At 39.3% G+C, this 27,545-nt stretch overlaps 1 protein-coding gene across 4 annotated transcripts in view; it reads left to right on the top strand.

Moving 5' to 3' along the window:
* Positions 1–27,545, top strand: part of UBE2H (ubiquitin conjugating enzyme E2 H) — a 114,106-nt gene that overhangs the window by 40,550 nt on the left and 46,011 nt on the right. For all 4 annotated transcript variants that reach the window (XM_023590159.3, XM_004463241.4, XM_023590158.3 and 1 more), the window contains 2 exons: positions 24,698–24,774; positions 25,349–25,423. In XM_023590159.3, coding sequence (XP_023445927.1) covers positions 24,698–24,774; positions 25,349–25,423 — 152 coding nt within the window. The remainder of the gene's footprint in view (positions 1–24,697; positions 24,775–25,348; positions 25,424–27,545) is intronic.

The following is a 27,545-nucleotide window of genomic DNA, read 5'->3' as shown; positions in this document are numbered from 1 at the left end:
TCTGAAGTTTTCTTTGTAGTTACCATGGGGCTTAAATTTAACATTCTAAATCTATAACAATCTCGTTTGCTTTGATTTAACTTCAGTTTAACTCAGTAGTATACAGAAACTGTATTCCTATTCTCCTCCGTTCCCCTAATCTTTATGTAGTTCTTTTTTTAAAAATTTTTAATTTCCTCTTCTTTTTAAAAAAGATACATAGATCACAAAAAATGTTACATTAAAAAACGTAAGAGGTTCTCATACACCCCACACCCCAGACTCCCAATCCCACGTCATCAACCTCTTTCATCATTGTGGCACATTCATTGCATTTGGTGAATACGTTTTGGAGCATTGCTATACCACATGGGTTATAGTTTACATTGTAGTTTACACTCTCCCCCAGTCCTTTCAGTGGGTTATGGCACGATGTATAATGTCGAGCATCTGACCCTGCAGTATCATTTAGGACAACTCTAAGTCCCAAAAATACCCCCACATCACACCTCTTTTTCCCTCTCCCTGCCCTTAGCAACTCCCATGGCCACTGTCTCCACATCAGTGATACGGCTTCTTCCATTGCTGGAGGCACAATAGTTCCATAGTAGAATACCAGTAAGTCCACTCTCATCCATGTTTTATTCCTCCATCCTGTGGACCCTGGGATGGTGATGTACACTCCACCTCTAAATCGAGAGGGGCTTAGATCCCACATGGCTGATGGATGCGATTCTCCTGCTTGCAGTTATAAGCACTCTTGGTTCCCTGGTGTGATGGTTGACCATCTTTACCTCCCTGTTATTTATGTAGTTCTTTTTTAAGATTTATTTATTTATTTCTCTCCCCTTCCCCCCATCCCAGTTGTCTGTTCTCTTTGTCTGTTTTGCTGTGTCTTCTTTGTCCGCTTCTGTTGTTGTCAGTGGCACGGGAATCTGTGTTTCTTTTTGCTGCTTTTTGCTGCATCATCTTGTGTCATTTCTCCGTGTGGGTGGCACCATTCCTGGGCAGACTGCACTTTCTTTGGCGCTGGGCGGCTCTCCTTACAGGGTGCACTTCTTGCACGTGGGGCTCCCCTACGCGGGGGACACCCCTTTGTGGCATGGCACTCCTTGTGTGCATCAGCACTGCGCGTGGGCCAGCTCCACATGGGTCAAGGAGGCCCGGGGTTTGAACCACAGACCTCCCCTGTGGTAGACGGATGCCCTAACCACTGGGCCAAGTCTGCTGCCATTTATGTAGTTCTTCTCACAGATTATGTAATTATACATTTGAGTCCAAAACCATTGATGCATTTGTCTTTTTAGATCTTGTAGGAAATATGAGGAGTTACAAATCAAAAATACAATAGTACTTGTATTTATATTAACCACATTGTTACCTTCACCAGAGATCTTTATTCTTGTGGCTTAATTCTATTTTCTTCTTTTTTTTTTTAAGATTTATTTATTTCTCTCCCCTCCCCCCACACCCCTGTTGTCTGTTCTCTGTGTCTATTTGCTGCGTCGTCTTTGTCCGCTTCTGTTGTGGTCAGCGGCATGAGAGTCTGTGTTTCTTTTCATTGCGTCATCTTGTTGTGTCAGCCTCTCTGTGTGGGTGGTGCCATTCCTGGGCAGGCTGTGCTTTCTTTCGCGCTGGGCGGCTCTCCTTACAGGGCGCACTCCTTGTGCATGGGGCTCCCCTATGCGGGGGACACCCCTGCATGGCAGGGCACTGTGGGTGGGCCAGCTCCACAGGGGTCAAGGGGGCCTGGGGTTTGAACCGCGGACTTCCCATGTGGTAGATGGATGCCCTCACCACTGGGCCAAGTCTGCCATCCATTGAGTGTCTTGAATGTGTGTATTCCTGTCTTTTTTTTACATTTGAGAAGTTTTCAGCCATTATTTGTTTGAATGTTTTTTTGGTCCCTTTCTCTTTTTTGGGGGGGATTCCAACAATGCATATATTGGCATGCTTTTTCATGTCTCACAGGTTTCTCTAACTTTGTTCACTTTGCCTCATTCTTCCCTCTGCTCCTCAGACTGGATGGTTTCAGTTTTCTTATCTTTCAAGTTCACTAATTCTTTTGCTAGCTCCAATTTGCTATTGAACCCTCTAGGGAATTTAAAATTTCTCTTACTTTGGTCTTCAAATCTGGTTCCTTTTAATAATTTCTATCTCTCTGTTGATATTCTCTTTGTGTTCATCTGTCATTTTCCTGATTTCCTTTGGTTTGTTGTCGTTTCCTTTAAACTTTTGAGCATATTTAGTACCTTTTTAAAAATTATTTTAAATTCTTTGTCTTGTATGACCTGGATCTGGTGGTTTCTAATTTAATCTTTTCTTTTGGCTGTGCCATTGCTCCTGTTTCTTTATTTTTAACCTTTTGCTGAAACCTGTTTGTTTTGATATTTTAATGTGTGTTCACTGAAATTTAGACTATGGCATCTGTTCTTTAAGCTTATATCCGGCTAGTGTTAATGACCTAGTTTTCCTTGAAAGCTAGGAGCTAGCAAAAAAAAAAAAAGAAGAAGTGGTGGGGGGCAAAAACAGCTTCCCCAGTCTTTGCAGATTGACCTGTCCAAGTATTCTCCTTCAGGACTTATCCATAGGAAGCACCAAGCCAAAGCATAGGGGCCTTGTCTTGGGCATGCGCATATCATGTCCTTAGGAATTTCCTGGTTTACACAGATACAAATCTCTCCTCTTCCCTAGGAAACAGTTTCCTGCTGATCTGGGCACTGCACTGTATATGCTACAGCCAGCAATCCTTTGTCTAAAATACCACTTGACTGCTCTTCCACAGCATTCTGTAGGAGAGCTTTCTCACCTGTCTTCTACTCATAGGGCAGGGAGTGGAACAGCGAGTTCCTCATGCCACCACCAGATTGGCCAGACATACATGCTCCCAGTATGTGCACGAGGGCCATTCTGCTCCCTCTGGAACTGAGACCAGGGATCTGCACTGGAAGCGTGGGTGGCTCTGCACCAAACTGGTGAGGGATGGGAGGGGGCCACCCAGGGTGCCAGGAAATCCTATAGCTTTTAAGAAGCCTTTTTCTTGATTCTGCACTTGCCCTGTTGATGAAGTTCTTTAACTGTTTTCTGCAGTCCTGAGAAAGATGTTTCTGCTAGTTCTTGCTTGATTGTTCAGAGCTTCTGTTAGATTATTTTGTTTCTTTATATTTATGAATACATTCAGTCTGGCTATACTTGAATCTTGCTACAGGAAAAGCAAGCTTTCTCCTTCAGATGACTTGCACCAACTCCCCTTTCAGTCATTATGTGTTAATCTGCAAATTGAACTGTGAGGACCATCTTATTTCATGTTGGAGAAAACCTCAGTGTAGGCCATGTATAAACAAAAGGCTAATCTTAGTGTCAGCTGGTGTCACCGCCTCCTGAAGACACCATTTGCCCTCCCTAGGAGTGCTTTCAGTATGTGCTTTTGTGGCACTCTCTGGGTAACCCTTTTTTTAAAAAAAAAAAATTTTATTTATTCACTTCCCCCCTTGCCGCTTGTGCTCACTGGCTGCTCTTTGTGTCCATTTGCTGCACATTCTTCTGTGTCTGCTTATCTTCTCATCTTCTCTTTTAGGAGGCACTGGGAACCAATCCCAGTACCTTCCAACGTGGGGGAGAGGTACTCAACTGCGTGAGCCACCTCAGCTCCCTGGTTTGGTGTGTCTGTAGTTGTCTTTCTTCTGTGTGTCTTTTTTTTTTTAAAGATTTATTTTATTTATTTCTCTCCCCTTTGCCCCCATCATCTGCTCTCTGTGTCCATTTGCTTTGCATTCTTCTGTGTCCACTTGCATTCTTGTCATGTGGCACTGGGAAACTGTCGCTTTTTTTTGTTGTTGCATCATCTTGCTGCATCAGCTCTGTGTGTGTGCGGCACCACTCCTGGGTGGGCTGCACTTATTATTATTTTTTTTTTTCACACGGGGTGGCTCTACTTGTGGAGTGTACTCCGTGCACATGGGGCACCCCTATGCGGGGGACACCCCTGTGTGGCATGGAACTCCTTGCACACGGCAACACTGTACATGGGCCAGCTCACCGCACGGGTCAGGACGCCCGGGGTATCGAACCCTGGACCTTCCATATGGTGGATGGGTGCTCTGTCAGTTGAGCCACAATTGCTTCCCTGTGTCTCTTTTTTGTTGTTGTTGTGTTGTCTTGTTGTGTCAGCTATCCACGCAGGCCAGCTTACCTTCACCAGGAGGCCCCAGGAACTGAACCCAGGACCTCCCATATGGTAGATGGAAACCCCATTGCTTGAGCCACATCTGCTTCCCTGGGTAACTCTTTGTATCTCTCATTTACTTTACTCTTTGATAATTGTTTGCTTGTCAGTCTCCCCACTAGACCTTGAGCTTTCTAAGGATAGGCACTCTATTATTTCCAGTTTCCATTGTCTGGAAAAGTGCTTGATTCCCATTTACAGTATTCATTTGACCAGTATTTGTTGAGCACCCACTGTAGGCCAGGCCCCAGGCTAAATGTCAGGAAGAAAATACAGAACAAGTCTGATAAGGATCCTGCCTGCCCTCTTGGAACTTTAATTTTATTGAGGTGGGGAGGATATAACAAAGAGTACTTTTAGCAAGACTTAACAAGGAAACAGACAGTATGCTGAGCTAGAGAATATGTTGGATTTTGTTAGGATGTGTTTCAGTGGCTCAGAAAGGTCTCTGAGAAAATGATAATTTAAGACACCACAAAGGATAAGGCAGGCAGTGCAAACTATTTGTAGAGACAGGTCATGGCTCAGCAGAAGAAATAGCTGTTTGAAAGAGAAGGGCAAGAGCTTGTATTTCAGGAAATGAAAGAATACCAGTGTGGCTAGAAAAAGAGAGAGGAAGAATGTGTCATGAATATTCCTTGCCAGTCATACATCAGTTTTAGTGAATTTTAGACAATTCAGTGATTCACATAGGTTAAGATTTGTTTTGAATTAGTATGTGGTAACCTGTTTCATCTTGTGGTTTTAAGTGTTGTTTGTGTGTATATTTTCTGGAATATTTTTAAAAATGACTGAAAGAAAACCTGGAATTTCAGGGTTATGCAATGTGTCCTGTAATTGGCCAGCCATTCTGAGGACTTGCCTTTCCTTGCTTGAATTTCTCTCCCCAGGGAGCCTATACTTTATAAAGCCAAAAACCCTTTTGTATCATATTGAAAATTTTCACCTAATGTTGCTATTATTTTCTGCTAGTTGAGCTGCTATTTTAGAACAGCTGTTGAGATAAGTACTATTACTTTAATGCCACCTCCTCGTTGAAAACCAATTCAGGATAAGCACAACCAAGTCATTTTAATTTGTGTGACTATAGTTTTCAAATTATTTATTTTGATTGATGCTTTACCTTATTTTAAACTCTCGTTTAGATTCTCTGAAGTGCACAACTTCTTCCCTTCCCTTCCCTCAAACATGTTTTGTACCTTTCTCTGTGCTCTGCATATGCATTATTGGGATTATTGGGAAGCAGAAACTGTACTAGAGAGAGAATGAACAGTAGCTTTTTTTTTTTTTTTTTACCACAAGTAACCCTTTTCCCTAACTCTCATCAGTGGAAAAGGGTTTTATTGGGGGATCTGTTATTAAATAATTCCTTCGACTATACTAGCATGAATCTGAAGTTATATTTTAGTCATTCATTCATCATTTACTTAGAATCTTTTATGTAATCTATTATATAATCTTAAAGTAGTAGAGCTGGATATAAATGGGTGACTATTACTGAATGTCGTCTCATAGACATTTATTTGGTGTTTCATCACTGTAAACTTAATCTACTCTATATTGCTCTTATCTTTCCCCCAAGTTTGCTCCTCCTGCTGCCTTCTGTTTTATTTTTTGTTGGAATAGTCCCATCATCTCCCTCATTTACCAGATTGGAAAGATAAGGTATTCCTAAATTTCTCCCCATCACATACTATTAGGCATCACGTTCTTTTACTTCTTAGAAATCTTACTGAAATATGGCATCCTCTCCAGACCTTCTGCTGCCTGTCAGCTCTTAACTGTTCTGTTTCAAGCCAGGGCTGGCTGGCCTCCTTCCCACCATCTTCCTGGGCATTTTCTGCTCTGCAGTCTCTCTGGAGTTAATCTTTGTGAAACAAAACAAGTCTGAGTGTGCTACACCCCTCTCTAAAACTTCTGTGCTCTCTAGAGAGAAATGAATATAGGATACTTAGAGCACGGACTTGAACCGTACTGCCTGGTTCAAATCCTGGCTCTACAGTTTCCTGGCTGTATGATCCTAGGCAGTTTACCTAACCCATCTTTGTAATAATAACTTCTCTCCTAGGGTGATTGTGAGGATTCTGAGTTCATACATGGAAGGTTTAGAACACTTTAGCTTAGCACATTGTAAGGGCTCTATAATAGATAGCTACTGCTGTTGATAATGCATGAATAAAAAGGGGAAGTAACTATTTTAAAAACTGGGGAGAGGGTGTAGCTATGGCTCAAGCAGTTGGGCACTTGCCTCCCACACAGGAGTCCCAGGTTTGGTTCCCAGTGCCTCCTAAAGAAAAAGCAAAATAGACAACAAGAGAGAAAAAAGACTAAACAACAAGCAAACAGACAAGGGAGCCATCTCAGGATTGGGGGGAATAAATAAATAAAATTAAAATTGAATTTTTAAAAACCTGGTATTTTTTTAAAAAATTAAAAAGTAAAAAAAACAAAAAAAAATTTGAAAGGGGCTGCACTACATGGAAGTTGAACTGAATGCCATCTTTGGAATAAATAATAGGTTAGTACTCCTTTCATGAGCAATTGCCAGTATAATATATATTAATATCAGGATTTAAGCATATTAAAGGCGAAAAGTTATGTAATGAAGATAGAAGAGATGTAATTTCAGCTTTGTAGTAATGATAACAGCAAATACTGAGCCTTTCCTTAATCCTGTGATGTAGTTACTATTACATCCTTTTTACATTGAGGAAACAAAGGCACAGAAAGGTTAAGTGACCTGCCCGAGACCATATGGCAAGTAAATTATCAAGCTGAGAGTCATACTAATGTGGCCACTCTCCTAACCACTAGAATTCAGGACTTATTTTATTGTGAAATCTCTATTCTTGGAAAGGAGCCCCCTTCTTTTGGGAAAGGGGAGCTCTGAGACTGGATAACTTTGTGCAACTGAGTAGCAGAAAGGTAGTTGTAGTTGGGATCTAGGAATTCTTTGCTGTCTTATTTCTATCTCTGATGTGACTTTTCAATCCTAGATTTATCTGCTGATATTGAGTACTTTCCATTTCTTCTAAATGTTAGTGGTTCTTTTTTCTTTCTTTCTTTCTTTTCTTTTAACAGAAAAATTAGTTCTTAATTATTCCTAAGCACATTGCAGTCAGGTATTGGTCCCTGTCTGGTTTCCTTCCGCTTACTAGTATATGCATGGGTCACTTTCCTTTGCCATTCAGCTAGCATGTCCTTAGGAAATGCATGCTGCCTGATCAAGCAAAGAGTAAGAAAGCTAAATTAGCTAGGGCTAAACTCTGTGGCTATAATTGAGCTACTTAAACTAAGAAATGAGAAATAATCTAATTTTACATCCTATTTGGGGCATAGAAGTACAAATGCTTTTTTTTTTTTTTTTTTTTTTTTTGGAGGAGATACCAGAGATTGAACCTGGGACCTTGTACATGGGAAGCAGTTGCTCAACCACTGAGCTATATCTGCTCCCCAGAAGTACAAATGCTTTTAAGTATTTAGAGATGTATTGGGATACCACTCCTGTCTTTGGTTAAATGTCAGACTAAACTCTTCTTATTTTTACTTTTTTTCTGCCCAGGTTCTAGAGTTAACCTATCTCATGTGTTAAGTAAGATTTAATTGGCTAGCCTTGTCTTTGAGATACTTAATGAAAGGTGCTTTTTAGTGCATTTTATTAATGAATCCTGGAGGGCCACCTCCATGTGCAGGTTTTGTTAAAGAGAGGCGGGAAGAGAGGTCTGTAGAGTGGATCCTTGTGACAGTATTGGTTTACCTCCTGGGGTGACCCAGCCAGAGTCACAGTTGACTTGATGAAGAACTTGAGAGGAAAAGAGCAACTGGGCAATGTGAAGTAGAGGTGGCAGTTGGGGTATTGTTTAAAGATGAATTTTGTTTTCACTTTAGAAGCTCTAATATTGATGAGAGTATAAGGGAAACAAGTTGGTTCATATTTTGGTGGTTAGAAAGTAACTAGATAACAAGCTTTTGAAGGACTTTAAGGCACTTTATATCAAAATTGGGTGTAAATCTCTTGGACCCAGAAGTTCTACTTCTAGTAATTGCAAACAGATACTTGAAAAAGTTTTCCAAGAGAAGTGAATTGGGATGCTCATTGTTAACATTGTAATAGCAAAACACTGCCAACAACCTTCCTGGTATGGTACATCCATAATAAGTAGGCATTTAAAAAGGGGTGAGGTGGGGTGGGGAGGGAGCGTAAATCTATACTTACTGATAAAAAGAAGGATGTTCTGCATGTATTACATGGAGAAAGGTATTTACAGAAGTTTATGTCTGTGTATCTGTGTGTAAGTAATGACACATTTAATCATTTCTATATAAAATACATAAACAGTGGTAGTATCTGGGCAATGGGACTAGAGAGTTAGGGGGATGGAAAAGCTGATTTAGGCCCCATTCATGTTTTAAAAGACAATTTAAAAAGATCCTACACTCAGTACTTCACTTAATCTAATGAGGTTATTTTGGTCATGTTGAAATACCCTCTCAAACCTTCCGAAAAGGACTCTCAAAACGGTACCCTCCCTTCTGATTGCAGCACCAGCAAACTGTAGTTCATATTTATTGGCACCTGAACCTATCAGTCTTACCCGTCACCACAGTATAAATGTGAAAGAGGGAACCCCAATAGTCTTGTCACCTTTTCAATGCCAAATTTTTTACCGTTAATATATATACAACCACTGTTGTGTGCTGTATCTAGATTTTTTCCTTTTCTTCACAGAACTACTTCGATTTTCCCCCCTCACATTGTTTAATTATTTTTTTTTAAAGATTTATTTATTTTATTTCCTTCCACCCCCACCCCAGTTGTCTGTTCTCTGTGTCTATTTGCTGCGGGTTCTTCTTTGTTCGGGTCTGTTGTTGTCAGTGGCACGGGAATCTGTGTTTCTTTTTGTTGTGTCATCTTGCTGTGTCAGCTCTCCATGTGCGCAGCACCATTCTTGGGCAGGCTGCACTTTCTTTTGCGCTGGGCGGCTCTTCTTAGGAGCACACTCCTTGCGTGTGGGCCTCCCCTACGCGAGGGCACCCCTGTGTGGCAGGGCACTCGCTTGTGTGCATCAGCACTGCGCATGGGCCAGCTCCACACGGGTCAAGGAGGCCCGGGGTTTGAACCGTGGACCTCCCATGTGGTACGCGGTTGCCCTAACCATTGGGCCAAGTCTGCTTTCCTGTTTATTCTGAAAGCAGTCACTGAGAAACTTGGTTTTTAAATTTACTTTCTGTACTTTAAAACAATACACCCTTAACTCTTACTGTTTATGTATATTTATTTATTTATCTTTATTTTTTTGGTTCTTGCTTGTTTATGCATATTTAAATCTCTGTTTATGCATTATTTTAAGATTTATTTTTTTATTTATTTCTCTCCCCTCCCCCCCCCCAGTTGTCTGCTTTCTGTGTCCATTTGCTGTGTGTTCTTCTGTGACCGCTTCTAATCTTATCACCGGCACGGGAATCTGTATTTCTTTTTGTTGCGTCATCTTTCTGTGTCAGCTCTCTGTGTGTGCGGCCTCATTCCTGGGCAGGCTGCACTTTCTTTCACGCTGGGCGGCTCTCCTTACGGGGCGCACTCCTTGCGGATGGGGCTCCCCTATGCGGGGGGCACCCCGCGTGGCACGGTGCTCCTTGCACGCGCATGGGCCAGCTCCACTCGGGTCAAGGAGGCCTGGGGTTTGAACCGTGGACCTCCCATGTGGTAGGCGGATGCCCCATCCATTGGGCCAAATCCGCTTCCCTGTTTATGCATTTTCAAATCTCAAACTTGCTTTAAGTTGTTGGGCTTCCTCCCATATTATAATCTTAATTGTACATAGCACCCCCTTTCTTACTCATTTCTGTTGCTTTCGAGCTGGCAGTCTTCCTAGCATGGCAAGAAAGCTTCCTCTCTGAGCTTTATCACCTGTTCACTTACTTGCATGCTGTTTAAAATAGCTCTGACCCCTCTTCTGGTATCACATTGCATGCCTAGTTTACTATCTACTTTTACCTCACATTGCTTGACTCTTGGTACTTTCCAGGGTTTTCTCCATGTTTTGTGTTTAATTTCTTATGTTGGAGTTTTTCTTTAAAAGTCAACCAAATTTTTCCTGGTTCTAAAATTTTATTTCTTTTGCCTGGCTTTGCTATAGATTTTTTTTTTTTTTTTTAGGTACTGGGGCTGGGGATTGAACCCCAGACAGGCCTTGTATGTGGGAAGCCAGCACTCAACCACTGAGCCACATCGGCTCCCTTGAGTTGGTTTTTTCGTTTGTTTACTTGTTGATTGTTTTAAGGAGGCACCAGGGTCCAACCCCCCAGGACCTCGCATGTGGGAAGCAGGCACTTAACCTCTTAAGCCACATCTGTTCCCACTATAGACATTTTAAAAGAGAGCAGCATTCCAGTTTTCTTTTGAAAATTTTCCATCGAGTTCTTTCATTCTCATTATTCACAAAGAGAATAAAGACAGCTTATAAAAGATACTTGTACATATTATCAACTGGGATATTTGCCTGTTTACCACTCTTTTAAATCTTTTTTTTAAGGCGGTACCAGGAATTGAACCTAGAACCTCATAAATGCAAGCAGGTACTCAACCACTGAACTACACACACAAGCTTTTTAAATAGTATTGAGACAGACCTTCAGTCAAGAAGACAGTGGGAGTTTCCATAACCACTTAAGGTGGTTTTTGCATTTTGTTGGTTTTTTTTAACAGTTTATCCCAGCCTTTGTGTTGAATAAAAGGCATATTCATTTGTGTGTTTTTTTCTTTGTTTTTTTAATTGTGTTTTTAGAAAGATAAATAGATGACACAAATGTTACGGTTAAAAAACATAGGAGGTTCCCATGTTCCTCACTCCCCACCCCATCCCTACTCCTCCCACATCAACATCCCCTTTTATCAAAGAGGCAAATTCACTGCATTTGGTGAATACACCCTGGAGCCCTGCCACACTGCATGGACCACAGTTTACATTGTAGTTCACTCTCTCCCCCCAGTCCATTCAGTGGGTTATGGCAAGATATCTGTCCCTGCACTATCATTTAGGACAACTCTAACTCCCGAAAATGCCCCAAATGACACCTCTTCCTTCCTCTCCCTGCCTTCAGCAACTCCCATGGCCACTGTCTCCACATCAGTGATACAATTTCTGTTTTTAATTTATTATCTTTTTAAAAGATACATAGAAACTTGGAGTTCTCTACATGGTGGACTGTGCTTTAATTTAGCATTCTATTCCACTGTATTCTGTATTCTGAAGGCCTAGATGAATTTTTTTAAAGATTTATTTATTTTTCCCTACCTGCTCATTGTTTGTACATGCTGTGTCTGTTCATCTTCCTTGTTTCTTTAGGAGACACCAGGAACTGAACCTGGGACCTCTGATGTGGGAGGATGCCTAATTGTTTGAGCCACTTCTATTCCCTGCTTTGTAGTGTGTGTCATTATGTTTTTGTTCTTGTGTCTCTTGTTGCATCATCTTGCTGCGTCAGCTTGCTGTCTTGCTCGTTGTCTTTAGGAGGCACCGGGAACCTCTGCTTTCTGCTTTTTGTTGTGTCTTCTCATTAAGTTTTTCTTCTTGTGATTCTTGTTGCATCAGCTTCCTGCATCTGCCCATCGCATCAGTTCACTGTGTTCTTTAGGAAGCACCAGGAACCGAACCGGGGACCTCCCGTATGGCAGGTGGGAGTGCAGTCATTTGAGCCACAATCGCTACCCACCCCCCCTCTTTTTTTTTTAAATAGGAGGTACAAGGAATTGAACCTGGGACCTTGTACATGGGAAGCAGGTACTCAACCACTGAGCCACACCTGTTCCCTTTGCTTTCTTAAGTATAAAATCTAGATAGTGATCTTGAACATGTTACTTCTTTGTACACATGGCACTTTAAAAATAAAAGTCAGTGCTACTCTCTTCTCCTACTTAATTTTTATGGAATCAAGGTTGAATTGTTATTAATGCCATTTCATAGTTGATACGTGCTTTGCCTAATGAGCATGGAGTAGGAGAGGGAACAGCAGGTGTTGGCCTTTCATGCTCTGGAAGAACACTGGGGAGTAAGAGGCCATAGTGATCAGGTCAGCAGTGATTTCTTCTCTATTTATATGGGCAAATTAATTGTGTATACATGTGTGCTATCTTTTCCCCTTTCCTCTGGGTTTACAGATATTATATTTGGATTTTAAAGAAATTGCTCAAGAAATTCTTTTTGAGATTATTGGAGTCATAAAATTAAGTTGGTGAATAGTTGGGCTTTAGACTCTAGAGATTTACAAACTTGTAATTAGTCAATACAGGTAAGGAAAGGAAGGGTGCCTTGGCCTGGGATGTGGACCTGGGTCTTTCAGTAATTAGCTCCATGGCATTGGCCTGTGTTGACTGTTATGTAAAAAGAGGGGATGACCACATATCTCGATCTCTTCCTGCTCATTTTCTGTGATCCACTGTTCACTTTCATGATCTTCATTGCTGAGTGTGTTCTGCTGCTTGGTATTGATTCTTTTTTTCTTTTTTAAAGATTTGTTTATTTCCGCCACCCCCACCCCCCATTGTCTGCTCTCTCTGTCCGCTTGCTGTGCATTCTTCTGTGTCTGCTTGTCTTCTCTCTAGGTGGCTCCAGGAACCTAGGACCATCTGGAGTAGGAGAGAGGTGCTCAATCTCTTGGCGCCACCTCAACTCCCTGGTCTGCTGCATCTCTTTTTGTCTCTCCTCTGTGTCTCTTTCTGTTGTGTCATCTTGCTGCGCCAGCACTCCTGTGAGGGCCAGCTCTCTGTTTGGGCCAACTTGACTTCACCAGGAGGCCCTGGGAAACGAACCCTGGAACTCCCATATCTTAGACAGGAGCCCAGTTGCTTGAGCCACATCTGCTTCCTTTAATTAATTCTTACATACCATTTTGCAAATGTATTATACTTTATGTCACTATGAAGAGTGCCAAAGAAAATATTGCCATGTAAAATGTCTCTGCTTACTGTGAATGATTCACATATGCGTTGATTAGAACATCTGTGGGCAGGGATTATTCAATACTTATTTAGCTTAATTTTGTCTTCATTGAGTGGCACTGCAGTTTGCCTGTCAGTAAAAACTGGTCTACTGTATTTAAAATGTAAAAAGGTGGTAGTATTCTAAAAGATTTTTAAAGAGGAGAACATTGGAAACATGAATACTAAATATACTGCATAGATATTCCATAATGCCTTATTAAATTTAGCTTAGATAAAACTTACTGAGAACCTGCTTTGTTGTGAACTTTGTACTAGGCACTGCAGGTAGCTCAGCAAAGAAACATAGAGCCTAGAAAGGGAGGTAAGACATTTTAAAATAGATAATTCCATTAGGATTTTGCAGAGAGGGCCACCCACCTATTTGCATGCTTCTGTATTATTTTTGGGAAGGTTGTGTTTTGTTTGGTTTTCTTTTCTTCTTTCTTACCAGCCTACTGTGATTAGGTAGTCTGCTGTAGCACTTTGATATTACTGATGAATTTTTTAAAAAATTACATTATGTTTGTAAATTGATCTTTTCCTCTGGGCATATTAGATTATATTTCATAGTTTTACTTGATTAAGTAATTATGTAAACCTCTTGTGCCAGTAGGGTGTTGAGTCCCCACCCTTCACTGAAGGATGGGGACTCACAGATAAAAGACATGGCAAAGGACAGAGTTGGGGTTTTTTTTATGTTGGAGTTTTGATGTTGGAGTTTGATGCTGGAGCCCCAGGAAGAGAGGAACCCTAAGCCTGGAAAGAAGCCCTGGGAAGAGAGGAACCCAGGAAGCCTGAACCCTCACAAACATCAGCAGCCATCTTGCTCCAACACCTGAAAATAGACTTTTGGTGAGGGAAGTAACTTATGCTTTATGGCCTGGTATCTGTAAGCTCCTACCCCAAATAAATACCCTGTTAAAACCAACCAATTTCTGGTATTTTGCATCAGCACTCCTTTGGCTGACTAACACATCTGCCTTTGGAACAACAAGATTTTATTTGTTTGCTTTTCTGACATTGGCAGTGGTGTCATCCACTTCCATACCTACCCATGGCTCCTCCTTCCTTTCCCTAAATGCCATCCCACAGTTGCTAGAGGCAGTATGACAAAGCTATGGCATTGGGGACCTTGGATGCAACATACCAGATTTAGAACTCATTATCTTTGTCTCCAGCCCTACAGCTAATCAGGAAGATTTTCATTCTCTAAGAAAGTAATTTTGTAACTCCCTGAGAGCAGGAAGCTTTAATTAAATACCACCTTTTAAGATCCCACCTTTGACAATTAAAAAAAAATTTTTTTTTAACTTTTTTCCCCCTAGATTATTTCATTTGGATTTTCATTGTGGACTTGTTAATGTCTCTGGTGTTTCTCATGTCTTAAGATTCTTGCAGATCATTACTTTTTCTCTGCAATTTAAAGTTGTATTTCAAGTTTTCATATTTTTAACTGGATGTTTAATTATTTGATTCATCTTTGAAAGTATCATCTTTCCAGTAGAAGTGGGGGCTAGTTGGATATAGACTACCTTCTGATTAAGAAAAAAAAGTAATGGTAGGGATTGGAAATGAAACAAAAATCAGTGTTTTAATTAATTTTTATCACCCAGATTTTCAAATATACATAAAACTAGAGATTAGTATAATGAGTCCCTATCACTCAGATGAAAATTCTATAATTATCACTATTTCTCTCACGTCTATTTTTCTTTTTTCATCTTGCTAAAATATTTTAGGGTAATTCCTAGACATTGCCATTAAAACTCTATGTCACTATGCATCTTTTCCTTTAAAAAAAAAATCATTTCTTACCACGCCCCCCCCTTGTTGTTTATGCGGTCTGCTTTCTGTGTCCATTTGTTGTGCACTCCCTGTGCTCGTCTTCTCTTTAGGAGGCACCCAGACCTAACCCAGGACCTCCTATGTGGGAGAGAGGCACTCAGTCGCTTGGGTCACCTAAGCTCCCTGCTTTGTTATGTCTTTTCGTTGTGTTTCCTCTTTGTGTCTCTTCATTCTATCATCTTGTTGTGTCAACTCACTGTGCCAGTCCATCGGGTCAGCTCTCTGTCTTGCTCATCTTGGGGGCATCAGGAACCGAAACCAGGACATCCCATGTGGTAGGTGGGCGCCCAAATGATTGAGCTACATCTACTTCCCCATTTTTTCTTAAATAACCATAATGCCATTTTCACACTTAAGAAAATAAGCAATTTTTTTAGATGATTTATATTTAATATACTTTTTTACCTTTGAATCAAGCTATAAACAAACCAAACTGAAAAGTAAGTTTTCAGTTAATTTTTTATGAGCTTTGTAAGAGTAATACACTGTTTAAATAGCTAACATGCTGCGAATTTTTATAATTTATTTGTAAGTTTTCAGTTACAAGTAAACAAAATGTGCAACTGCCATAAAAAGAAAAAAGCAGTGAGGTTTGTATATTAAAGAGTATTTATTTTTATTGATAACTTTCTGATTTCTAAATTTTTGAGGTGCTTAACTATGGTTTGAACTTCTTTGAAAATGTTAATCTTAGAAAATTTCTTTTTTAATTATATCCTTGGTCACTATTGGTGATCGTTTCCTTGTTAACCCTATTTCTCTTTGCTTCTCTTTGTCACCTTTTCTGCAAGTGTGTCATCTTTATAAATCTGCCGTTTAAAACATTTTGTTGGCGATGGGGCAGGGCTTAGACTTCTTAAATATCTTTCTGATAATACTTCATATTTCAAAAACTGGTCAATTTTATTTTCCATAGTTTATGACTTAATTTTTCTTTTGAATTTTTAAAATTTATTTTTGGAAATCTTGTAGCAGAATAATATGTCCATGGAAAAGCTAAATTATAATGATGATTTTCCCTTTTTTTAAAAAAAATGACATTTACTTAGATCTTGCTCATCTTTACTTTGGTTTCTGACATGGAAGCTTTAAATGCAGCTTAAAAGGGAAAAAAATATCTGTCCTAAAGCTAGTGTTAGTGTAATTTATAATCTGGGTGGTAATGAACATACTTGATATTTAACCTTACCCTTACCTGTTTAAATTTTTTGGAGTATGTAAAGGTAAAGATGGCTAATGATGTTGAGTATCTTCTTGTGTGCTTATTGGCCATTTGTAGATATACCGTTATTAGTTCCTCAGGGAATCATTGTACTTTGTAATACAGTATAACAATTATTCATAATCATGCCCCAAAATAATGTGTCAAGGAAGGTTTTTTATGTATTTTGTTTAAAAATGTAGAGGAAAACTAAATTTTATAAGTATTAGTGTAAAATAACTTTTGTTTAGCTTAATATTTTAATCATTTGAAAATAATTTCGGAAATCTTTTATATATTTTTTTTACATTTAAAAGAAATTGAGTTCTATTCGGTTTGTTGCTGGGCCAAGTACCTTTGTGCATATTTTAATCTTCAGCAGTCTTGTGCATGAGGTAATGAGGTAATAAGCACTCCACTAACACCCCTCCCCGCCTTTTTTGAGAGAAAACAGACTCAGGGGTAAGTGATTTACTTTTTTTCCCCTTCCTCCCCCTCCCCCTACCCTGCTCTTTTTTGCTGTCTGTGTCCATTCACTGTGATCTTCTGTATCTATTTCTCTTTTTGTCTTTGCTCATTTTTCTCCTTTAGGATTCACTGGGATTCGGTACTGGGGATCTCTGATGTGGAGAGAGGTTCCCTGTCAATTGCGCCACCTCAGTTCCTGGTTTCTGTTGCACCTTGCCTTGATTCTCCCCTTTGTCTCTTTTGTTGCATCATCATCATCTTGCTACATGACTCACTTGCACAGGCACTGGCTCACCGCGTGGGCACTTGCATGGGTACTCTGCTCACCATGCGGGCACACTTTTTTTTTTTTTTTTTAACCAGGAGGCCCCCAGGGATCAAATCCAGGTCCTCCCATATTCACTTGAGCCACATCCAATTCCCTGACTTACTTTTAAGTCACAAAATTTCCAGCTGTCATTAGTATATTGTCACTTGGTTCATTCACTGGTACTTCAAATTTAGCGTTCAAAACCAAATTTAGCATCTTCATAAAACAACAACAACAAAAACAAACTGGTTCCTTCCCTCTTATGTTCCACTTTGCCATTGTAAGTATCCTCTCACCTGTCTGACTAGACTCAAACTATACTCAGGTTTTAAACTTTCAGCTGTAGGCTGTGGCTGTCTTGCACCTTCATTCATGTGTTCATTTAATATTGATTGAGTGCCTACTATGTGCCAGGTATTTTCTTGGGCCCCAGGAATGTATCAGTGTACAAAACACAATTCCTGCCTTTACCGAGCTTACATTGTAGCAGGAGTAGATAGAAATAAGTAAAATAATCCTATATATAGCATATTGGATGGTGGGAATGTAGGGGTGTGCAGTTGTAAATAGAGTGATCCCAGTAGGCTTCACTAAGAGACATTGGAGCATGTGTTTTGTTTACATTTAGAAATGAAGAACTTAACATGGAAATCCAGTTTTTTGGTTTCTCATGAAGGTAAAATGTTCTAACCTGCTGCAGGGTCACACGGAAGTTTTTTATGGACTGCCTCCATGTCTAGTCTGCTGAGAAGGCCTGTGAAGTCTCCATCTAATCTCTCACATCAGTCCCATGGCTATTATCTTGTTGAGGTCCTGGGCATTTCTACTCATGTGCTTTAACTCTGTTTGTCCCACCACCAACCAGTTCTACACACCATAGCTGGGTTAGTTTTTTAATGCATAGTTATATGCACTGTACCTAGAAATACCAACAGTCTCCTTGTTGTCTACCAGATAAAAGCCATGCCCTGGCCCCAGCTTGGCACTCAAGGACCCTCCACAATGTGATCTTGGCCTACTTTCTAATACTTCTGTGGCCCACTCATCAGAACCAAAAGGCAGTGCAGTGCTCCCCATTTTCTGGACCTAGCCTGTGCTTTTCTGTCTTTGCTTTAAAGCCTTCTCCCCATTTCTACATGTCCACAAAAAATTATCCCTATCCCCATCCCCATCCCCATCCAGAAGAAATTTCTTCCTACTCTAAACATTAGTAGCATTTTATGCAGTCTTTTTCACACTTACTCCTTAATGTACCAATCTGGTTGGATGAGACCCATCCACATTAAATGAAGGTGATCTCTGTTACTTAAAGTAAACTGATTGTAGATCCTAATCATACCTACAGAATACTTTCACAGCAACATCTAGGTAAATGCATTTTTGTTTTGTTTTGTTTTGCTTTTCTTTGTTATTTTCCTCCTTCCCTCCCTCCTTCCCTCTCTTCTTCCCTCTCCCTCTCCTACTGGGCATAGCCTAGTCAAGTTGACACATAAAATTTACTATCACAATGCTAAATTTCTGGTGATAGTTTATGATATTATTCATTTTGTAGAATTATATTATGGAAAATTTAAAACATAAGCAAATATAGAACAGTATACCTCACTTATGTCAACTTGGGACCAAAAGCATTTCTTCTGTACCACCCACCCTCTACCCACTCCCCACCAGATTATTTTGAAGTAAATCCTAGTCATTCTATTTTAAAGATTTCAATTAATATCTCTAAAAGAGAATTCTTTATAAGCATAACCCCCAAAATATTATTTTTATGTAATTAACAGATACACCATATTTGTACCAAGAAAGCTAGGTAGTAAAGGTTGCTTAGTTTCTTCAGTTTTCCCAGTATGATTAATCTCTAGGACAGCTGGAAAGAGACTGGTCTGAACATACAGAGAGAAAGCCATGCAAATTTCTTCCACTACCTTCTGCACAGAAGCACATTCTCCACCCCATTCCCTACTCCAATGGATGTAGCTTAGGGAGGCCTCCTCTTATTTTGCAGACTTGTCAGTAGTAACCTAAGGAAGCAATGCTGTCTGAATCCTAGGTCCTTGGCCTGTTAATGTCAGTCCCTTCTAGAGTAGAAGATGCTCATATACAAAAGGACAAAGTCTGGAGGAAGCACTACCAGCTCTAGTATACCCATGTTTTTGGAAAATCTCAAATTACATAAAAACCACTTCTAAGATAGTAGACGACATTTTGCCAAGAATGTGTTATCTTTTCTGTATTTTGTCAGTTATCCTTTGACAGTTTGGTATTAGCCTTTGCGTATTAGATTGTACAATCATGATGCCATTCAGGGAAAATAAGGTGGTAGGTGGCTAGCATTTAACAAGTGAAACTGACTTGGGTTCCTGGAAATGTTAGTCATTATTCAACTGAAAATGCTGCTACTCCTTAATAGTGAAATGTTAAGTAGGTAAAAAGCAGTATTTTGTAGACAACTTAGATCAAGGGTGAGTGAAATGTGATTGGGGTTTATTTGTTTATTTTTTTCCCTATTCATATCATATTTACTTAAAGTGATGTACAGAGTCTGAGACATTAGCTTTCTAACAAGGTAACATCTGTGCTTACATTATGGTGCATACTTTAGGATACACAGTTCTTTACATTTTTAGTTATCCTATGTTTTACATTATGGTTTACATTATCAGTCTGTCATCTCCTATATGTTATGGTGTAATATTACATGTTTTGATTGGGGTTTATTGAACAGATTTTTTACCAGAACAGTATCTGAAGAATGTTTTATATTTTCAAGTTTTAAAACCGAGAAAATAATGAAGGAAACTTCTAATCAGTTCCTGCCATCTACTGGCCTCATATTCTGACCAGCACATCTCAAAAACAGATCATTATTTTTGTCATTTTAACCTGCCTTTTCTTTGCATTCCTTGCCCTTGACTTGCAGCAGAGAGAAGAAAGAAACTCATGGCCTCTACCATAAATACACATGGTAACAGCAGTCAAGTAATTGCATATTTTTATTGCAAATCAGTCATTCAGTGGTGGTGGTATGGCTTATTTTTTTTTTTTTTTTTTTAAAGATTTATTTATTTTATTTAATTTCCCCCCCTCCCCTGGTTGTCTGTTCTTGGTGTCTATTTGCTGCGTCTTGTTTCTTTGTCCGCTTCTGTTGTCGTCAGCGGCACGGGAAGTGTGGGCGGCGCCATTCCTGGGCAGGCTGCTCTTTTCTTTTCACGCTGGGCGGCTTTTTCCTCACGGGCGCACTCCTTGCGCATGGGGCTCCCCCACGCGGGGGACACCCTGGCATGGCACGGCACTCCTTGCGCGCATCAGCGCTGCACATGGCCAGCTCCACACGGGTCAAGGAGGCCCGGGGTTTGAACCGCGGACCTCCCATATGGTAGACGGACGCCCTAACCACTGGGCCAAAGTCAGTTTCCCATGGCTTATTTTTAATGTAATGGTTTTCTTTTAACTAAACCTAAATTCTCATCTGAATTAGTGTCTGGCCCATCCCAAGGCAGCATAAATATAGCACAGCTTTTCATTTTGCCAGCTTAGTAGAAGTTTGTTAAAGGTTTCATTCAGTTTGCTTTTAGCTCTTCGTATGAAATGCACTATGAGAATAATTTACAGTATGATGTGTAATTTAAAGACAGACCCAGTGTATCTGGCATGTGAGTTGTATTATGGATCATAGGGAAATAGGGGGTTTTGAACACTGATTTCTAATCTCATTTTAATATGGCTGTTAGGGAAGGAGAATCTTTGGAAAGAAGGTGTAAGCATGGATTAAATTCCAAACAAATCACCAAATGGAGGATATGTGATTTTATTGAGTCTATGTTAAGGATAGAAAAGATATCTTCATTTTTCCATAAGTGATAGTCATCCATGTGGATAACTCTTAATTTAAAATGATTAGTCGAGTAATTTTTATGGATCAGTGTCATTCATGACAAATTAGTTCTGATTGATGGGGAATGCTGTGTCTTAGGATTTTTATATTATAATTAAAGACAGTTGCTAAACTCATTTAATCCTCTACCTTACTCTATTCTTTCATTATCTTTATGAGTTTGTTTAATTTTGTTTAATGGCTGGGATATCTTTATCGGTATGACTATATTAGTTGACTACTTATGGATACCCCAAATCAAGCAGAAATGGACATTGGTGGAGCACAAGGGTGGCAGGGGTTGTGGGCACAAAATACAACCTGTAGACACTGGTGGTAGTATTAGCCTATTGTATAAATGGCTTATAAGCCATATAATCAGTTTCCTATTAATAAGTATATAGATTGTTTCCAATTTTTTTATTTGAAATATTCCATAAATATTCATGTGTCAGCTGTAGTTTTTGGTAAACTTTTTAAGGAATAACATATATAAAAAAATGTGCAGATCATATTTACAGCTCTGTAATAAAGGGACCATACCCATGTAATCAGCACCCCAGAAGTTCCCTCTTAACCTCTTTACAATGATCACAGCCCCCATTAAAGTAACCATTATTCTCATTTCTAACACAATTGATAAATTTAGCTTGTGTTTGAAATATATGTAAAGAATCATATCATATGGGCTCTTATGGTTTCTTTTACTTGTGTCGTGAGATTCATTTCTATTTATCAATTTGTTCTTTATTATTGCAGTGTAATATTCTGTTGGGTGACTATACAATTTCTTTTTTTTTTTTTTTAAAGATTTATTTCTTCTCCCCTCTCTCCCCACCCCCCATGCCCCTCATTCCCCCCGTTGCCTGCTCTCTCTGTCCATTTGCTGTGTGTTCTTCTGTGTCTGCTTATATTCTCATTGGGCAGCTCTGGGAACTGATCCTGGGACCTTCTGGAGCGGGAGAGAGGCAATCATTCTCTTGTGCCACTTCAGCTCCCTGATCTGCTGCTTCTCATTTTCCTCTGTGTCTCTTTTTGTTTAGTCATTTTGCTGCTCCGGCTCTCCTACATGGGCTAGCTCTCCTGCATTGGCCAGCACTCCTCTGCAGGCCAGCTTATCACACAGGCCAGCTTACCTTCACCAGGAGGCCCTGGGCATCGAACCTTGAACCTAATTGGTAGAAAGGAGCCCAATTGCTTGAGCCACATCTGCTTCCCCAATTTTTTACTTTTTTATCCTTTTTACAGTTGATGAACATTTGGGTTGTCTCTAGTTTTTGGATGTTACAAATAATTGTGCTGCTCGGAGCATTCTTGAACATGTGTTTTGGTGGGCATAGCTATACATAGCTATTGGGTGTATACCCAGGAGTAGTGATGACAGACACAGGATATGCGTATATGCAGCTTTAGTAGACATTGTCAACAGTTTTTCAAAGTGGTTGAAACCATATCACACTCCTGCCAGCAGCATCTGCTTTTTAAAAATAATTTCATAGAAGTAAAATTTGAATAAAAGTATATTCATTTTAGGTTTTGGAATATAGTGCTAGGTTTCACCTCAGAAGTAATAACTAATACTCCACTGAACACTGTTTTTATCCAGTTCATTCCTCTTTATTGATTTATATGAAAAATATCTTATTTTTAAATTTCTTGAATGAATTGAACTTTTTATATCTTAGTTTTGCCCAATTCAATTTTCTTTCTTGAATTGGTTGTTTTCTGGTCATTCTTTGTTGGGGTGTTTCTATTTTTTCTTCTATATAATAATTCCTTATTAAAATATCCACTTTTTTTGGTCATATACTATAATGTTTTCTTCCTATTTTGTCCTTTATTTTAACTTTTATACTGTAGAAGTTTTAAATGTGTATGTACTCACATCTGCTCCTCTATTACTTGGTGGTTTCTGGCCTCAATGTCATTCTTAGGAAAGCCCTTTCTACACACAAGATTTTAAAAGTTTTCTTTGAGGACTTTATTGTTTGTATTATATTTGGTTTGTGATAACTAGATTTAAATTTTTCACTAGAACAAGGGTACTTTTTGAATTTTTCACACACTTTCAGCATGTACTTTTATTAGTATTAACTTTGGAAGCTTTTGCTAGGCTGGCCATTTGGCAGTTGGTGAGGAAGACTTAAGTACACCAGAGCATGCATGCAGGTGTCATCTGACCAAGAGAATGGAAGTTAGTTTCCCTGGGTGGATACTATTTGAATCCTTTTAGCATGCTTGGTATTAAAGCAGTTAAGTTTTCATTTAGAAAAGAATGAGATCAAATTAGCTTAGACCAAATTGTCTTACTTAAATATCTCTTGTGTATACTATGCAAGGCTCTTGAATAAGGACTTTGCCAAAAATACACCTGCGTTCTCACAGTCCACTCTGTGATCTACAGGACCGAAAACCAAATACTTAATTTCTGACCATTTAAAAATATCATTTTTTCCTATTTAAGATATCATTTAAAATTTTCTTTGACTGCTTACTTTTTTGTGTAATAGTGTAATTAAAATGTAATTTGCACTGCTCATTGCAAAAGATGAGACCCATCTGTCATCCTTTTTTCTTTTTTTGTTTTCTTTAATGGTGCAGTAAGGTTTGAGCCATTGAATGCTGAGCCCCCACCGTCTAAAATTCCAGTCAATAGAGTCATTTCTTTAGTGGGTTAGAACACAAAGCAGAAACAGAACAGATATTAGACTAGTAGCCCTGTCTTCTACTAATATGGATTAATGTGGTTTCTGTAATTGAATCTTAGTACCTTAAAGGGGTGAGAATCTTAGGTACAGGAATATTTTTGAAGAAGGGAGCACCAAGTGTTACCACTCTTGTGATAAGAGCCCCAGAGCACACCAGGGCTGAGAGGTGAGATCCTAGACGGGGGTGGAGTTCTGGGAGGGAGGAAAGAGTAGGTGGAAACACATGTCTCAGACCATGTATTTTATTGCTGGTCTCTTGCATTTGGCAGCACAGCTTGTAGCAAGATTGTATCATTAACTATTTTGATTTTTCTATAAGGAGAAAATTTTGGGAGACTTCTCTTTGTAAATCCATAATTTTGGAAACATAACTTATCCTGTTTAGGAGAATTGGTGTTTTGCTGAGTACTTAAATTCAACTAAAAAGAATACTGGGGAGTAGATGTAGCTCAACTAGTTGAGCACTGGATTCCCATATACAAGGTCCCAGGTTTGATCCCAGGTACTTCCTAAAAACAAAAACAAACAAAAAAACAAAACTCAGTGGGGAGTGGTTGTAGCTCAGTGAGGAGTGCCTGCTTGCCATGTAAGAGGTCTTGGGTTCAATCCCCGATACCTCCTAAAAAAAAAAATACTGAATTTATGTTAAGCACTCACTGGGGATGGGATGGATTGAATAAGGGAGGAATGGGTATAGAGGGGAGAAAAACTGAAATTAAGTGCCTGTTTTTAATTTATCTATATAAAAATGTAGTCTTATGCATTTTACATATTTTATCATTTAATTAAATACTGAACAAAGTCTCAGCATTCAAATTATTTGCCTAAACAACAAACCTAATAAATAATAGGCATTCCAGTGATTTGTATATTCTTGTCACAAAATATAAATATTATATATAATATTTATATTTTGTGACAAGAATATACATATATATATATAAAAACCTTATAAATTACCAGAATTATGAATATTTTATAGTTTACCACTGTAATTTGCATATTAAATTTTGGTAACACTTTAAATGGTGTATCTTGGGGATGTCATCATAGTTCTTCCAGGTAATAAAAAGTCTGTGTAATTTCCTTTACATTTTGACTTAGCATTGAGAGTAAACATGAGGTTACGATCCTGGGAGGACTCAATGAATTTGTAGTGAAATTTTATGGACCACAAGGAAGTAAGTACATGTGTTCTTCTATTATAGTCTTTTTACTTTATTTTCTTAATAGACAATAAAAATCTCAAAAATGGTGGTATGTGAAATTTTGAAAAGTAAGTTTAATTGTAAACTCCAGAATCAGTAAGGAAATCTTGTCTTATTGTAATTACTTTATATGCTTTTCTCTTTTATCCCTCTTGACAGTATCAGAATCATGAATTCTGGGTTTTGTTGGATGGCCACATGGATGGTTTGTGGAAACTATTTTTTAGAGGTGGTTTTATTTATTTTTGCAGGGATAGGGCATGGGGTTGGTTGAGATGGAAGGGAAAGGAACATAGCTGTTACTTACCAAAAAATTGAATTATGTTTAGTACTTTGCTTTTTTTCTAATTCTAATCTTTTAATGGAAAGTATCTTAATCTGAATGTAGGGTATCTAATGGTTGTAATAAGTCCCTGACACTCAAAGGAGTTAATTTGCAAGGTTTTCAGAAGAGATTAGTATTTAACCTGTAATTTACACTCTGATTTTTTCCCCCAATCCTGATTGTTCACAGTTCTAATGTTTAACATTTTTTATTTTATTTCAGCACCATATGAAGGTGGAGTATGGAAAGTTAGAGTGGATCTTCCTGATAAATACCCTTTCAAATCTCCATCTATAGGTATGTAATGACCCAGTTTCTCTCCTTGGAAATTTTTGAAATCAAAAAGGAAAAAAAAAGTAAATAAAACAATCCTATTTTTATAGAAGGTCATTAATTCCATAAATGGTTATTTAATGAAATTTTCCCCCTTTTTGGCTCTAGTTAACCCACCAGTGACTTTTTGGGGGACTTCTACAATATTGTAGAAGATGCTTAAATGTACCCTTTGCATGATTTTAATGACTATGATTCTATATATTTTTTCTATTTCAAGGCCCAGCAAATAACTTTAGGGCCCATTCAGGCTGTTAGCAGTGAAATTATAAACATTTTAAATCTCTTTTTAAGTGCTAGATTGTTAGAATTTGTTATATAGTATCTCTTCTATTTCTGTCATTTAAAAATCTTCATTCCAACTCTGGATATAACCCTTTTCCATTATCACCACCCCCGATGTTTTCAGCCCTATAAGCAGCAGAAGAAAGTAAAGTAGAAATTTCAGAGGAGTTGTACAAAGAGGTACTTTGTCCTCACAGTTGTCTTCCTTTTGTCTTTCTTTTTTTTTTCAAGATTTATTTATTTATTTTCCCTACCCCTCATTATTTTTGTGCTCACTGTCTGCTTTCTGTGTCTATTCGCTGTGTGTTCTTCTATGTCTACTTGTCTTCTCTTTAGGTGGCACCAGGAACTGATCCTGGAATCTTCTGGAGTGGGAGAGAGGCACTCCATCTCTTGCGCCACCTCAGCTCCTTGGTCTCCTGGGTCTCTTATTGTCTCTCCTCTGTGTCTCTTTTTGTTGCGCCGTCTTGCTGCATGGTCCAACTCTCCACTCAGGCCAGCTTGCCTTCACCAGGAGGCCCAGGGAATCGAACCCTGGACATCCTATATGGTAGATGGGAGCCCAGTTGCTTGAGCCACATCCAGGCACCTTTAAATGTTTTGGGATTACAAAATGTTAATTTGGCTAACTGAAGCCACCTACTTCATTCTGTAGATAATTTTAAAATATTTATCAATTTAAAGTTAGAATAATAAAATTGGAATACATTGAGCATTTTCTGAAGGTCAGTCAGACTGAGCCTCATGTTCAGAATTGCCAGAGTTCAAACAACTTGTTATTTCTATGGGATGTCTTTGGGACTCATGCTAGATCTCACCCACAAAACAAGATTTTTTGGTGTTTTTTTTTTTTAAGAGGTAAACCCAAGACAGGTATTCTAAGCTTATGCTTTGATTTCAGGCCCCCAACATTTCTGTGTAGGGTAAATAATGCAGAAGAGTTCCCCTGACTTCTAGCCACTTTAGAGTTTTATGCCATAAAAGTACTATAGAGGGGAAGCAGGCTTGGCCCAATGGGTAGGGCATCTGCTTATCACATGGGAGGTCCGCGGTTCAAACCCCAGATCTCCTTGACCCGTATGGAGCTGGCCTACAAGCAGTGCTGATGTTGCACAAGGAGTGCCGTGCCATGCAGGGGTGTCCCCCACGTAGGGGAGCCCTACGCGCAAGGAGTGCACCCCGTAAAGAGAGCCGCCCAGCGCGAAAAAAAGTGCAGCCTGCCCAAGAATGGCGCCGCACACACGGAGAGCTGACACAGCAAGATGACGCAACAAAAAGAAACACAGATTCCCGGTGCCGCTGATAAGGATAGGAGTGGTCATAGAAGAACACACAGCAAATGGACACAGAGAGCAGATAACTGTGACGGGGAGAGAAATAAATCTTTAAAAAAAAAAAAATACTACAGAGCATCTATAATTCCTTTTTAGATGGTTGAACTGTTGGTACTCATTTGAAGAATAAACAACACTTTTTTTTTTTTAAGATTTATTTCTTTTTCTCCCCCCTCCCAGTTGTCTGTTCTCTGTGTCTATTTGCTGCGTGTTCTTTGTCCGCTTCTGTTGTTGTCAGTGGCACGGGAATCTGTGTCTCTTTTTGTTGCATCATCTTGTTGTGTCAGCTCTCCGTGTGTGCGGCGTCATTCCTGGGCAGGCTGCACTTTCTTTCGTGCTGGGCAGCTCTCCTTATGGGGTACACTTCTTGTGCGTAGGGTTCCCCTGCACAGGGACAATCCTGCATGGCACAACACTCCTTGTGCACATCAGCACTCCGCGTGGGCCAGCTCCACACAAGTTGAGGA

Source organism: Dasypus novemcinctus, chromosome 5 (genome assembly GCF_030445035.2).
Source record: "Dasypus novemcinctus isolate mDasNov1 chromosome 5, mDasNov1.1.hap2, whole genome shotgun sequence".
Taxonomy (NCBI): Eukaryota; Metazoa; Chordata; class Mammalia; order Cingulata; family Dasypodidae; genus Dasypus; species Dasypus novemcinctus.
The sequence above is the reverse complement of the archived record's forward strand: the minus strand, read 5'-3'. Positions and strand labels throughout refer to the sequence as shown.